Here is a 12165-nt window from a genome sequence, read left to right as displayed (position 1 = left end):
TTTTCTTGGTAGCTAAATCAAGTAATCTGTAACCTTTAACACCAAAAGGGTAACCAAGAAAAATACAGGAAATGGAACTATGATCAAACTTGGACCTGTTATGAGCCAAGGTTGATGCAAAACAGAGGCAGCCAAAGACTTTCAAATGAACATAAGAAGGAGATTTGCCATAAAGCCTCTTAAATGGAGTTTTATGCTTTTAAACCTTGGAAGGCAGCCTATTAATAATGTGAACAACAGTTAACACACATTCACCCCAATAAGAAATAGGTACATTAGACTGAAATTTTGATACTCTTGCAATACTTAAAATGTGTTGGTGTTTCCTCTCCACAACTGAGTTTTGTTGTGGAGTGACAACACATGTATGTTGATGAATAATGCCATATTTAGCATAGAAATCCTTTAAGAAAAATTCAGGAGCATTATTAGTTCTAATGACCTTGATATTAGTGTGAAACTGTGTGTATATCATGTTATAAAAGGAAATCAGCAAAGCTCTAGTTTCAGATTTTGATTTCATGAGATATACCCATGTGGATCTTGTGGCATCATCCACATTGGTAAGAAAGTATCTGAAACCATCATGAGTAAGCTTAGCAAATGATCCCCAAACATAACAATGGATAAGATCAAATGCATTATCTGATAAATGATTAAAAGAAGGAAAAAAGGAGTCTTTTTGTTTTGCAATTGGACAAAGAACACACTCTTTATTGCTGTGAAAAGTACTTACATCAAGAAGGTAATGGTGTAAAACATGGAGTTTATTGTCTGATACATGTCCTAATTTGAGATGCCAAAGATATGGCTTAGTAACACTAGGAGTATCTGACATATAATTAACAAATGACCTAAAAACAGACCTAAGAATTGAGGAAGCTTCTAAAACAGACTTGCAAAAAGCTGTAGTGTGCAGCAAGTACAAATTGTTATGTAATTCACCCACTCCAATCGTTCTCCAACAAGAAAGGTCTTATATGAAACATAAATTGGAGAGAAATACAAGACAACATGATAATGATCTTGTTAATTGGCTGACTGAAATTAGGTTGAAAGTGAAAGAAGGAACACATAATACATTTTCAAGAATCAATGTTGATGTAACTTGAATTGTACCTATGTGTAACAACAAACTTTTCACCATTAGGCACTTGAAAAAAAGTAGAAATGGAACTAGTAATGTGTGTGAACAAGGTTAAAGAATGGACTATGTGATCAGTTGCCCCAGTATCAAGAACCCAAACATCATTTCCATAAGCTGTTTTATTGGCAGGATTAACAGCAAAAACTGAATGGTGCATGCCTAAAGAAACAAAATATGACCAAAGATCATAAGTATTACCTGAAAGGGCAGGATTGGCTGAGTGCAAAAGATTAGTAGAACCACCAGATGTGGAAGCATGAGAGCTCAGCATTGAAAGTAGCTATTGAAACTGCTCTGAAGTGAAAGGGAATGAATTAATCTGTTGTGCATCAGATTTGCCTTGATTGGCCATAGCTACTCTTCCTTTCTGCTTATAACCAGGAGGAAAACCAACAAGTATGTAGCATTCCTCCATAACATGACCAACTTTTCCACAGTGACTGCACACAGGTCTTCCTTTTGCATTGTTCCCTTTGACATTCTTGTTATTGTTGCCTGGAAATGAAGTGCCCTGGTTGAATCCTTGGTTCTTGATAGCAAGTGTAGTTAATTCAATTGAAGGAGCAACATTAAGGCCCAAACACCTTTGCCTTTCCTCTTGAATCACTAAGGAAAATGCCTTATTAATAGAGGGACTAGGCTCCATCATGAGAATCTGTGTTTTGACTTGAGAATAAGATTCATTCAATCCATTGAGGAATTGCATGAGAGAATCTTGATGCTTAAAAGCTGTGATTTTGTCATTCACATCACAGGTACATTTACCACATGAACAACATGGTAAATGTCTAAAATTCAATAACTGATCCCCAGCAACTTGAAGATCAGTGAAGAAGCTTGTTATTGTAGAATCACCTTGCATCATAGTTGAGACTTGCTTCTAAAGTTGAGAGATTCTTGGTCCATTGGCTTGAGAAAAATGTTTCTTGAGTGTATTCCACACCTAAAGGCTGTGTCTCTGTAAATAACACTAGCAGTGAGATGAGGTGAAATTGAATTCAAGATCCAAGAAGAGATCATTGAATTGCATTTGGATCAAGCTTGTATCTCGAGTGGTGTGACTGCCATTGAAGCATTGAAAAAACTATCAACAAAGCCAAGCTTGCTTTTAACATCCAAAGCCATCCTCATAGCTTTGGCCCAAGTAGGGTAATTATCCTCAGTTAATGGTTGAGTAACCAGAATTGCACTATGTGTTTTACCATGATGCAAGAAAAATGGACTTCATGGATCTTCCATTGGAGAAAGTTCTCGCTGAGAAGAGGAAGATGAATCAATCTGAGTATTCGACGCCATTGATAAAGGCTCGAGCTCTGATACCATGTAAGAAAACAAAGATGAAGGAAGAAGAAGAAGTACAAACACACACACACACACACACACACACACACACAGAGATTGAGAGAGAAAATGAAGAACTTTTCTAATTGATTATCAAAAGTGAATTAATCTATAGAATTAAGGCTTTATACAATCAGAGTTAAGCCAAAAACTAAAACCCAGAAAACGGAGCATAACTAACTATACCAACTTATACAGAAAACGGTTAATACACATGAAACAAGTAGTCACAACACGTGTGGTACAAATGAAATAATTAACACCTAAACTACTTGTAGTTTAACTAATTGATTATAGCCTCATGTAGTTTTAGTTTGCCTTGTGTCGTTTATCCTTCTTTCCTTTTGTTTTACAACTCTAATCTTTACAAATCTAATACTCTCTAATAACCACATTAGGAATATCTTAAGGACAAATATGAAGACAATATCTCAAAGACTGGTGATTAGCTGTTGAAGTTTCAGAGATCCAAAGAACATCCATTGTGTGCAATGATTCCATGAAGAAATTTTGGAGGAGGTCATTAAGTTATAAACACTGTTCATGAATGGTAATTTGTATTCAAACGGTCCAAGGGTGCTTGGGCCTTGGAGTGATGTGAGATCATACTGTAATTACTACTGTACATAGTAACTTAGGCTGCATTTGTTTTGGCTGAAAAGCTTTTCAGGAAATTGTTTTACACCATGTTGTGTGTTTGGTAGGCACAGAAAATTTGGTCAAATTGAAATTATTTTACACTTTGACCGTAAAATAACCCTTCTCTAGTGTAAAATCATTCTCGTTCTTATTTTATCTTCAAATCCATTTTCTAGACTGAAAACAGAGAGAGAGAAAGCACGAAAAGAGAGAGAGAGAGAGAGAGAGAGAGAGAGAGAGAGAGAGAGAGAAAGAGCACGGAGAGAGAGTAAAGAGAGTGAGATTGAGCTTGCGCCGTCGAGCTCAGACCACCGCCCCAAGCCCAGACGTGCCGTCGAGCTCGTGCCGGCGAGATCAAGCCGCAAGATCGCTGGCGGGATCGCATGTCACCGATCTTCAACTGTATGTCACTGATCTACAACCCACCACCCACCCTCGTCGTCGCTACTGCCTCTAGATCGAACCACCGATCTCGTCGCCCAAAGCCTCAAGCTCGAACTGCCTTTACCGATCTGGGCACCACCGTCCTCCATCCACCTTGATCTCTCTCTTTCCTGATCTATCTCGCTTTCCCTCAATCTCTCAATCTTTCTCTCTTTGATCTCTGATTTTGTTGTTGTTGTTGTGGTGGTGTGGGTGGTGATGTTTTGGTGGTTTTTGATCTCTGATTTTTTTTTTGTTGTTGTGGTGGTGTGGGTGGTGGTGTTTTGGTGGTTTTTGTGTTGTGTGGTGTTGGTGTGTGGGTGGTGATGGATTTTCTGTGGGTGTCGGTGTGTGGGTGCTGGTGGATTTTCTGATATAAAATTTGTTTGGAAGCTGAGAAAATGACTGAGAAAATGTGAGAAACTAATAGAAAATTTGCATTTTCAGAATGTTACCAAATACTTGAAATTATTTTCTAATATAATTTTTAAAATACAACCAAATACTAGAAATTATTTTCCTTTCCTGAAAATATTTTCACCTGAAATTATTTTACACCCGAAAAATACTTTACACTAAAACAAACGCAGCCTTAAATAGAAATCTATTTTCATTGTAAAAACATCAATTCTAATTGTGGATTGTTCCTTAGGGTAGGTGGTTAACCCTTGCAGTGGTTTTTCTCTTGAATTTTTGTCCTTGAATTTTTCACTTCGTTGCCATCTTGTTGTGCATTTTATTCTATTGTGTTATTGTGATTTGTGACTTGTTTACTTTGTGGAAATTAATTGTAACCCATTCATTGCACATCATAACTAGTTAATTAATCAAATTCGGAATAACTTTTTCTTAATTTACCCCCTATTTTCACCTACAACTATTAAAAAAATACTTAAAAAATTTGAGGGACAAAAATAAAATTTTAAAGTTTGGGAAACTGAGAAAGAAGTTCACGCAGGTTTTAGAGATAAAAAAGAATATTTTTAGCCAAAAAATAAGAAAAAAAAATCTTACACTTATTTAAAACTAAATAAAAGTATATATAAGAAATTCGACTACAACGATTATTTCCTAAAAGCATAATGAAATAAATTTCCTAAATTAGCTTCTGCAAGTTTATTCAAGTTCCCAATTAGTATTTTTGGCATCCAAAGACGTGCCAAATTAATGTTTAGGTATTAGAATAATTTTTGGGCACACCTTTATACTAAAACTTTTAAAGTAGCTTATCAAAAAAAAAAAAAAAATTAAATTAGTTTATAAAGATAAAATTTTCCTTCAAACCAAATTTGAGGGATCTCCTCTAATCAATTAAGTGGTAGTTTATAAGACCTAACATATATTTTTATCATATGACATAATGTTATTTAATCAAGTCACATGATTATTGAATAAATCAGGCAATTAAAATTTGTCCAGGTACTCATTCAAGTCACATTTTTATCATATTACATGACATATAATAAATTGAAAGAACTCAAACTTATTTTTGGAGGAAAATTCTGTCATTTATTTAAAATTCATGTTAATTAGATTGTGCCGTACAAAAATATGATTCTATATTATACAAAAGTTTTGTAGTTGATAAAAGTATTAACTCTGAATAAGTTGCGAAAAAAATATTATACGAATTCATTCATATTATATATATATATACACACACACACACACACCTTTTTTTTTTTTTTTTTTAAATTATCAAGAGTCTGGACTGTTTGTGGAATGTATTGAAAAGCTAGGGATTGGATTTATCATACTGACAAACATGAAACCCTTTTCAAGAAGGTTTTCTTTTTCTTTTTTTTCTTTTTTTTTGGATAATGTAGAAGATCCAAATTTGCATGTGATGAACTACTATAGCACTGTCATACTTAATTATGGGTGTATGCTTTAATCATAATCTTTGAGTGTGAAAATTTCTAGCTTTTTAAAGGGGACAAAACCTTTTAATTAGCAGTTTGGCACTTTAATTAAGTGCACTTATATCAGCTCGCATAAAATGACATATATAAAGGTCAAATTTTACTCAACCAATCTAAAAAATTACTTCCATCAACTTATGTATCAATTGCGCAAAATGTATATTTACTGTAGTATTTGTGTAAATATACACAAGCATTGTTGTTGAGCATTTCATTTTCTGATTATTTGTTTATATTTTTTGAGGATGAAAAAAAAAGAGTGAATGATGATTATAGCATATGAAAAAAGAAAAATAATATAAAAAATAATATTTTAATGAAATAGATGTTAGAATAAATAATTTGATGCGAGTGTTTCGAAATAGTGGTTCAAATAAAACAGAAAAAAGTAGATTATTATACTAAAATAAACCTAATTTTTTGCATAAATTAATGTAAATGGCCTAATGTTTAATCTTATAAAAAGAGCCCAGAAACTTCAGACAAAGATAGTATAGTGGTTCAGAGACAAAAAAAAGAAAAAAGAAATAGTATTTCACAATGAGAGGTCTATTGCCAAAGGAGAAAAGGTTGTCGAATTCCGCGGAAAAACTTTCTAAGATACTCATTATCAAAGATTGATCAGTGCCTTTGGCTAATAACCTTTCTTCCCTCAGTCATTGGGAACAAAAAATGAGAATAAGATTCCACTTGTCCACCTACAGTGGCTATAATTTCTGCAAATAGTGATGGAAAGCAAAGGAATAGTACATTAGTACTAAACCCTCCCTCATAAAACGAAAGAAAAAAAAAATTTAGATTTTATATATATATATATATATATATCAATTTTACTATCGTGTGCTCTAAAAATAGTATACTATTTTTAGAAAAAAAATTTATAATTTTTTTAATTTTTCATAAAATGTTTCTAAAAATAGATGGCCTAAAGGTATACATTAACCGAAATATATAAATATAAATTAATACGGTCATACAAAAAGAAACATTTGACTGTTTTTTATTTTTTATTACTTTTTATTTTTAATTTCCTCATAATGGCTAGCTTTATATATATATATATATGCTAATAGGATTAAATAATGAAGGAACCATATTCTCTATCAGTAAGGATGGATGAGAAGCTACACACGTGATAATATAATTGACATATTCAGAAGTGGGGTTTTTTAAGTGATAGATTTTTGTATGATTTTTGTCCATGTAAGTCCTACGTTCAACTCTATATAAAGGACTCGGTTAGATTGAAGAGAAGCACAGCTGAATAACCTTCTGCCTATTCTCTCTATAAGAGAAGTTCTTGCAGGTTTTATTCATTTGATTAAGGAAAGAAGCATAGGGAAAGAAGGGTGAAAATGAAGAAGGTAATAAAAGAACCTCGATTTATTTCTTAATTATTTTTTGTATATTGTTGGCATGTGATTGCATTTTAAGTGTCCTTATAATTCTGTGAAATTTTTGTAATTATCAATTCAAACTTAATTTAGCGGTATAACCCTACTTAGTTTTTTTTTTTTTTTTTTGATAGGATAAAACCCTAGTTAGTTTATCCAACAAATATAAAATTACTAAAAGTGGAAACTCCTTGCTCACATCTATAGTAACTTTTATCCTAGGCTTACCATTGGTTGATTTAAATACACTTTAGCTTCAATTAGACTTTGAGTGACAAGTTTATACAAATAGGGTTTGGTCTAATTAGCAAAGGGTCGTCTATGATATATATATGTTGAAACATGAAGATTTGAATGCCTAGAGAAGATAACTTCATTATTCTATTGTGAAGGAACAAAAAAGAAAAGAAGATATTCATTGAAAGCATAAAGTAAAACATCTTCCCAACCCTCAGATCAGGAAAAAAAAAAAACAAGCAAAAACAAGTTTAGATCATATATACGTACTACAAAACCAAGTACGGGAAAGATGGTTAAGGAATCTCACTTTAAAGTTTAAACGCAACGTTCTCTATTTGTATTCCACTGAATATAATAGCTCATGCATTTCTAGTATGCGAGAGAAGCTAAAGGTCTAGCTAAATAGGGAATTATTATTAATTGAAAAGAATTTAGGTGCAAACAAAAACTCTAACTTAATTAAACCTAGATCCTTTTTGTTTTGTTTTTTTTTGTTCCCTTCTAAATAACCTAGAGCGTTGCTTCCTCAATCAATCCAAATTTAAAGCTTTTCATAAATAACTACTAGCTTTATTTTTCTTTTTCTTTTTCTTTTTTGAGAAGATAAATAGCTACTAGCTTTGTCAAGAACCCCAGGAATGTAGTGGTTACATAAAAAGTTAAAATTGAATTACAGAATTTGAAAGGGTTTGCTTAACAAGTATCGGATTCATGGCAAACTTTTTAACCTCCACAAATTTGTTACACTCATGCAAAAAAAAAAAAGGGTTACTTTTGATTAAATTTATACAAAGTAATAAATTACTTTTCCTCCCTTTTTTGGTTGGTCCAACCATAAAAGAAAAAGTTGAAAGATTAGGAATAGGACATTAGAATTTGAAAACTATAACTCTTTTTTACAAAATAAGGCTCGCTTATTATCAGGCTAAATACAGCAAATAATGGGATCCCAAAGGAGTGCTTTGTTTGATCCCCGTTCTTGGCTTTTTTTTTTTTTTTTTTTTTTTTTTTTTTAATAAAGTGCATTGACTTATGTCAGTATGTGGTCAAGGAATTTAGAAAAACAAAAAACAAAAAACAAAAAAGAATTAAAAAAAAAAAGTGAATCTTTTTACAAGTTCTAAGTTCTACTTCTAACTACTTGCGGTTATAATAAGGATCAATACTTGTATTTTACTATTCAAAGCCAAAGTAGTGCTTAGTTGGGGGGCAGTTATGATTTATGAAAGGGTATACAAAATGATGAAAGAAATTAGGTAAGTTTGGGGTTTATATCCAATTTACATTTATCGGCCGAAATAGCCGAATCAGCCAGAAAAGGTCGGTACATGCCGAAACAGGCCGGAATAAAATCTGGTACGGTATGAAGGGTTAACTGTACCGTTTTGGTAATCGGTACGCTATTTTTCGACCATACCAGCCGATACGGTATGCTATTTTTTGGCCGTACCGGCCGGTACGGTACGAGATCCACTTCGTTAGTTTATACACGTATGTAAAGAATCATAAATTAGAGCTCCCATTACAAAATCCAAAAATATAAATAAAAAGTTAATAGTATCAAAACTAAATACAAATCCTCTATTTTACTCTCTATATTTAAAATATATATATAATTAAATATAAATATTTTGTCTCGCTTTTTATATTTTTTTTATACCGACATTGGTAAAAATAAAAAGTAAAAAAGAAATAGAATTGAAACCGGTTTGAGTCAAGGTGGTGCGTGTCAAGCAACACGGAAAGAATGCGTTGGTCGTTGACATCTGCGAACTCGTGGAGTCTTTTACACCACGTGGTGGTCTGCGCTATTTTCCTAGTTCTAGCCTTTCATATAAAGTAACACACTCCTAGCCGCTCTAGCTTATATAAATACCCCACTGCCAAAGCTCTCAATCCCACACCAAATTGAATTCAGTGTAAGAGAATAGTCTCTCTGAGACATACATACTCAACTCTCTCTCTCTCTCTCTCTCTCTGAATTTTGTAGCACACCCCAGCCGAAGCCTCTGAAGTCTGAATCACTTTGGGGTTGGGAGGGGTGTCAATTTCGGTGTCTGTATTTTGTAGCAGCTGAGAGTTAAACGTACCCAAAAAAAAGAAAAAAGAAAAAGGATCTCTCTCTCTCTCTCTCTCTCTCTCTGAATACTTTGTTTTTACATATTATAAAGTGCTCCTCAAACTTTAGAGGCACTAAAGAAAAAGACGTTAAGGGGCTTCTTTTGTAACTCATACAAAAGACTTGCTTTGTTTTGTTGCTCCCTTTTCATAACAAAAAAGATGGTTGATAACACTGCCACAAAGAATCAGCTTCCTCATCATCAAGTTTTCGACATAGATGTTATCCCACACAGCGGCTCCAAGTGCATAGACGACGATGGCCGCCTCAAGCGAACTGGTAAAATCCCATATCATATAACTCTTTCTTAAAGTTTTCTTATTGCCCATTTGGTAAAGCAGTTTGAAACCGCACTTTTTAAGCTCATTTTGTCTAGATACAACCTCCTAATATTTTTCAAAACAACAATTAAAGAAGTTTTTTTTCATAAATATATGCTAACCAAAAGTAGTTTGGTGCTTAATGTGTTTGATAGTACTTATTATATCTGTTTTTGTTTTTGAACCAGGGACGGTTTGGACAGCAAGTGCTCACATAATAACAGCTGTGATTGGATCTGGGGTTTTGTCCTTGGCTTGGGCCACAGCTCAGCTAGGATGGGTGGCTGGTCCTACTGTGATGTTCTTGTTCTCTTTTGTGACATACTATACTTCCACACTCCTCTCTGCTTGTTATCGTTCAGGGGACCCAGTCAATGGCAAAAGAAACTACACTTATATGGACGCAGTTCGATCCAACCTTGGTATATAATTTTTACCATATTTTGATTTTCCACTCAAATTATATAATAAAACAAGTGGTTACTTTTATTTTATTTTATTGAAGTTCTAATTTTTATCTATGTTTTTTGATTTTTAGGTGGATCAAAGGTCAAAATATGTGGACTAGTTCAGTACCTGAACCTCTTTGGTGTTGCCATTGGCTACACAATAGCATCTTCTATAAGCATGGTGTAAGTTTTTTTTTTTTTTTTTAATTATTATATATAGGTACGTAGCTAGGATTTTGGTTTTTTAATTGTTATTTGGAGACTAATGGGTCATTTGGTTTTTGATTAAACAGGGCAATCAAAAGGTCTAATTGCTTCCACAGCAGTGATGACAAAGATCCATGCCATGTCAATAGCAACCCATATATGATTGCATTTGGCATTGTTCAAATCATATTCTCTCAAATTCCTGACTTTGATCAACTATGGTGGCTCTCCATTGTTGCTGCTGTGATGTCCTTCACTTACTCAACAATTGGGCTTGCCCTTGGCATCGCCAAAGTAGTAGGTCAGTATTATGTCTACTTTTGTTCATTTTTCTGAATCAATCTTACCTTGATTTTGAGAATTAAGTTAACCAAAAAAAAAAAAAAAAAGATTTGGATTCTAATACTTTTTGCTTGATCAATTACCAGAAAATGGAAAGATCAGCGGAAGTCTGACTGGAATAAGTATTGGCGCTGTGAGTCAAACCCAAAAAATATGGTTAAGCTTCCAAGCACTTGGGGACATAGCTTTTGCATACTCTTACTCCCTTATCCTTATTGAAATTCAGGTATATATATAAATATCTATTTCCCAAATTTAACTTTTTTTTTTTTTTCTTTTTCTGCTCTTTCCAAATTGAACTAACAAATATAGTATAAAACAGGACACAATTAAATCCCCACCAGCAGAGTCCAAAACAATGAAGAAGGCAACTCTAGTCAGTGTTGGAGTCACAACCCTTTTCTACATGCTTTGTGGTTGCATGGGTTATGCTGCTTTTGGAGACAATTCCCCTGGAAACCTTCTCACTGGTTTTGGCTTCTATAATCCATTTTGGCTACTTGACATAGCAAATGCTGCCATAGTAATCCACCTTGTTGGTGCATACCAAGTTTATTGCCAACCCCTTTTCGCCTTCATTGAGAAAGAAGCAGCAAACAGATTTCCAGATAGTGATTTCATCACCAAAGATATCAAAATCCAAATCCCTGGCTATGGCCACTACAAACTTAACCGCTTCAGATTGGTATGGAGGTCAATTTTTGTGGTCGCAACCACTGTGATATCAATGCTTCTTCCTTTCTTTAATGACGTGGTTGGACTTCTTGGAGCTTTGGGATTTTGGCCTCTCACAGTCTACTTCCCTGTGGAGATGTACATAGCGCAAAAGAAGATACCAAAGTGGAGCACAAGATGGCTTTGCCTTCAAATTCTTAGTGTTGCTTGCCTTATCATTTCCATAGCTGCAGCTGCTGGATCAATTGCTGGAGTTGTTATTGATCTCAAGTCTTATAAGCCCTTCGCAACCAGCTATTAGGTTGTAGTTCAATGCTAGCTACCAATCATTGACCAAAAATTCTAAACAAGGAAAAGAATTGGTCTTTAGGATTTCAATTCCTCTTCATGTTCATGTTCATGTTCATAACAAGCTTCTTTAATGAGTGAAGTTAATTTTCATGGTTGTTGCTCAATAGACTTCTGTTAGTTTTTACTTCATCAAGAAAGGAAAGGGAAAAGGATCTTGGATGTATTTATGTGGAATGATAGCACTAATTTCTATCGCAATACTGAATACATGACTCTATTTTCGACCACGAGATGAACAACTTAAACAAACTTGGGTTCTAATCCATCACTCCCACTTATTGTAAGAATTTTTTTTTATATGAAGATAATTACTTAGTTCTTATCACGAAGTGAATCACCAACAATTTCTAATACCTATATTTCTACAAAGCAAAGAAAGTGACGTAGGACAACTCAAAACAAAATTAAAACAAAAATAAAATAAATAGATATGACCTAAGAGTCAACACTTAGGCCTTATTTGGAGTCAGCATCAAGCGAGGAAACCACTAGGAGTCAGCACTTAGAATAGACCTAGAGTCAGCACCAGATCAAAAGAGACCAAACGAACATTTTTTTTATTCATCAAGATATCAACTATCTCTAGTACAATAAAT

At 33.7% G+C, this 12165-nt stretch overlaps 2 protein-coding genes across 2 annotated transcripts; one reads left to right on the top strand and one right to left on the bottom strand.

Annotated features, from left to right (window-relative positions):
• Nucleotides 1-1427: 1427 nt before the first annotated feature.
• Nucleotides 1428-2012, bottom strand: LOC142620476 (uncharacterized). Its single transcript, XM_075793840.1, has one exon. It carries the CDS (start codon nucleotides 2010-2012, stop codon nucleotides 1428-1430), a length of 585 nt encoding a protein of 194 aa, XP_075649955.1.
• Nucleotides 2013-6698: 4686 nt separating this feature from the next.
• LOC142619382 (amino acid permease 3-like) lies at nucleotides 6699-11673 on the top strand. The gene is made up of 7 exons (XM_075792470.1): nucleotides 6699-6836; nucleotides 9387-9504; nucleotides 9734-9967; nucleotides 10084-10177; nucleotides 10288-10502; nucleotides 10630-10769; nucleotides 10866-11673. The coding sequence occupies exons 1-7, from the start codon at nucleotides 6828-6830 to the stop codon at nucleotides 11517-11519; spliced, it is 1464 nt and encodes a 487-aa protein (XP_075648585.1). The 5' UTR covers nucleotides 6699-6827; the 3' UTR covers nucleotides 11520-11673.
• The last annotated feature ends 492 nt before the right edge of the window (nucleotides 11674-12165 follow it).

The sequence above is a fragment of the Castanea sativa genome, chromosome 12 (genome assembly GCF_040712315.1).
Source record: "Castanea sativa cultivar Marrone di Chiusa Pesio chromosome 12, ASM4071231v1".
NCBI lineage: Eukaryota > Viridiplantae > Streptophyta > Magnoliopsida > Fagales > Fagaceae > Castanea > Castanea sativa.
Note: the sequence above shows the minus strand (reverse complement) of the source record. Positions and strands in the feature narration are given on the sequence as shown.

Excerpts from the sequence above, each read along its gene's own strand:
- LOC142620476 (XM_075793840.1), bottom strand. The coding sequence starts at position 2,012 with ATGATGCAAGGTGATTCTACAATAACAAGCTTCTTCACTGATCTTCAA.
- LOC142619382 (XM_075792470.1), top strand. Across the intron at positions 9,505-9,733 it reads TGGCCGCCTCAAGCGAACTG|GGACGGTTTGGACAGCAAGT; the intron begins GTAAAATCCCAT and ends TTTTTGAACCAG. Across the intron at positions 10,178-10,287 it reads GCATCTTCTATAAGCATGGT|GGCAATCAAAAGGTCTAATT; the intron begins GTAAGTTTTTTT and ends TTGATTAAACAG.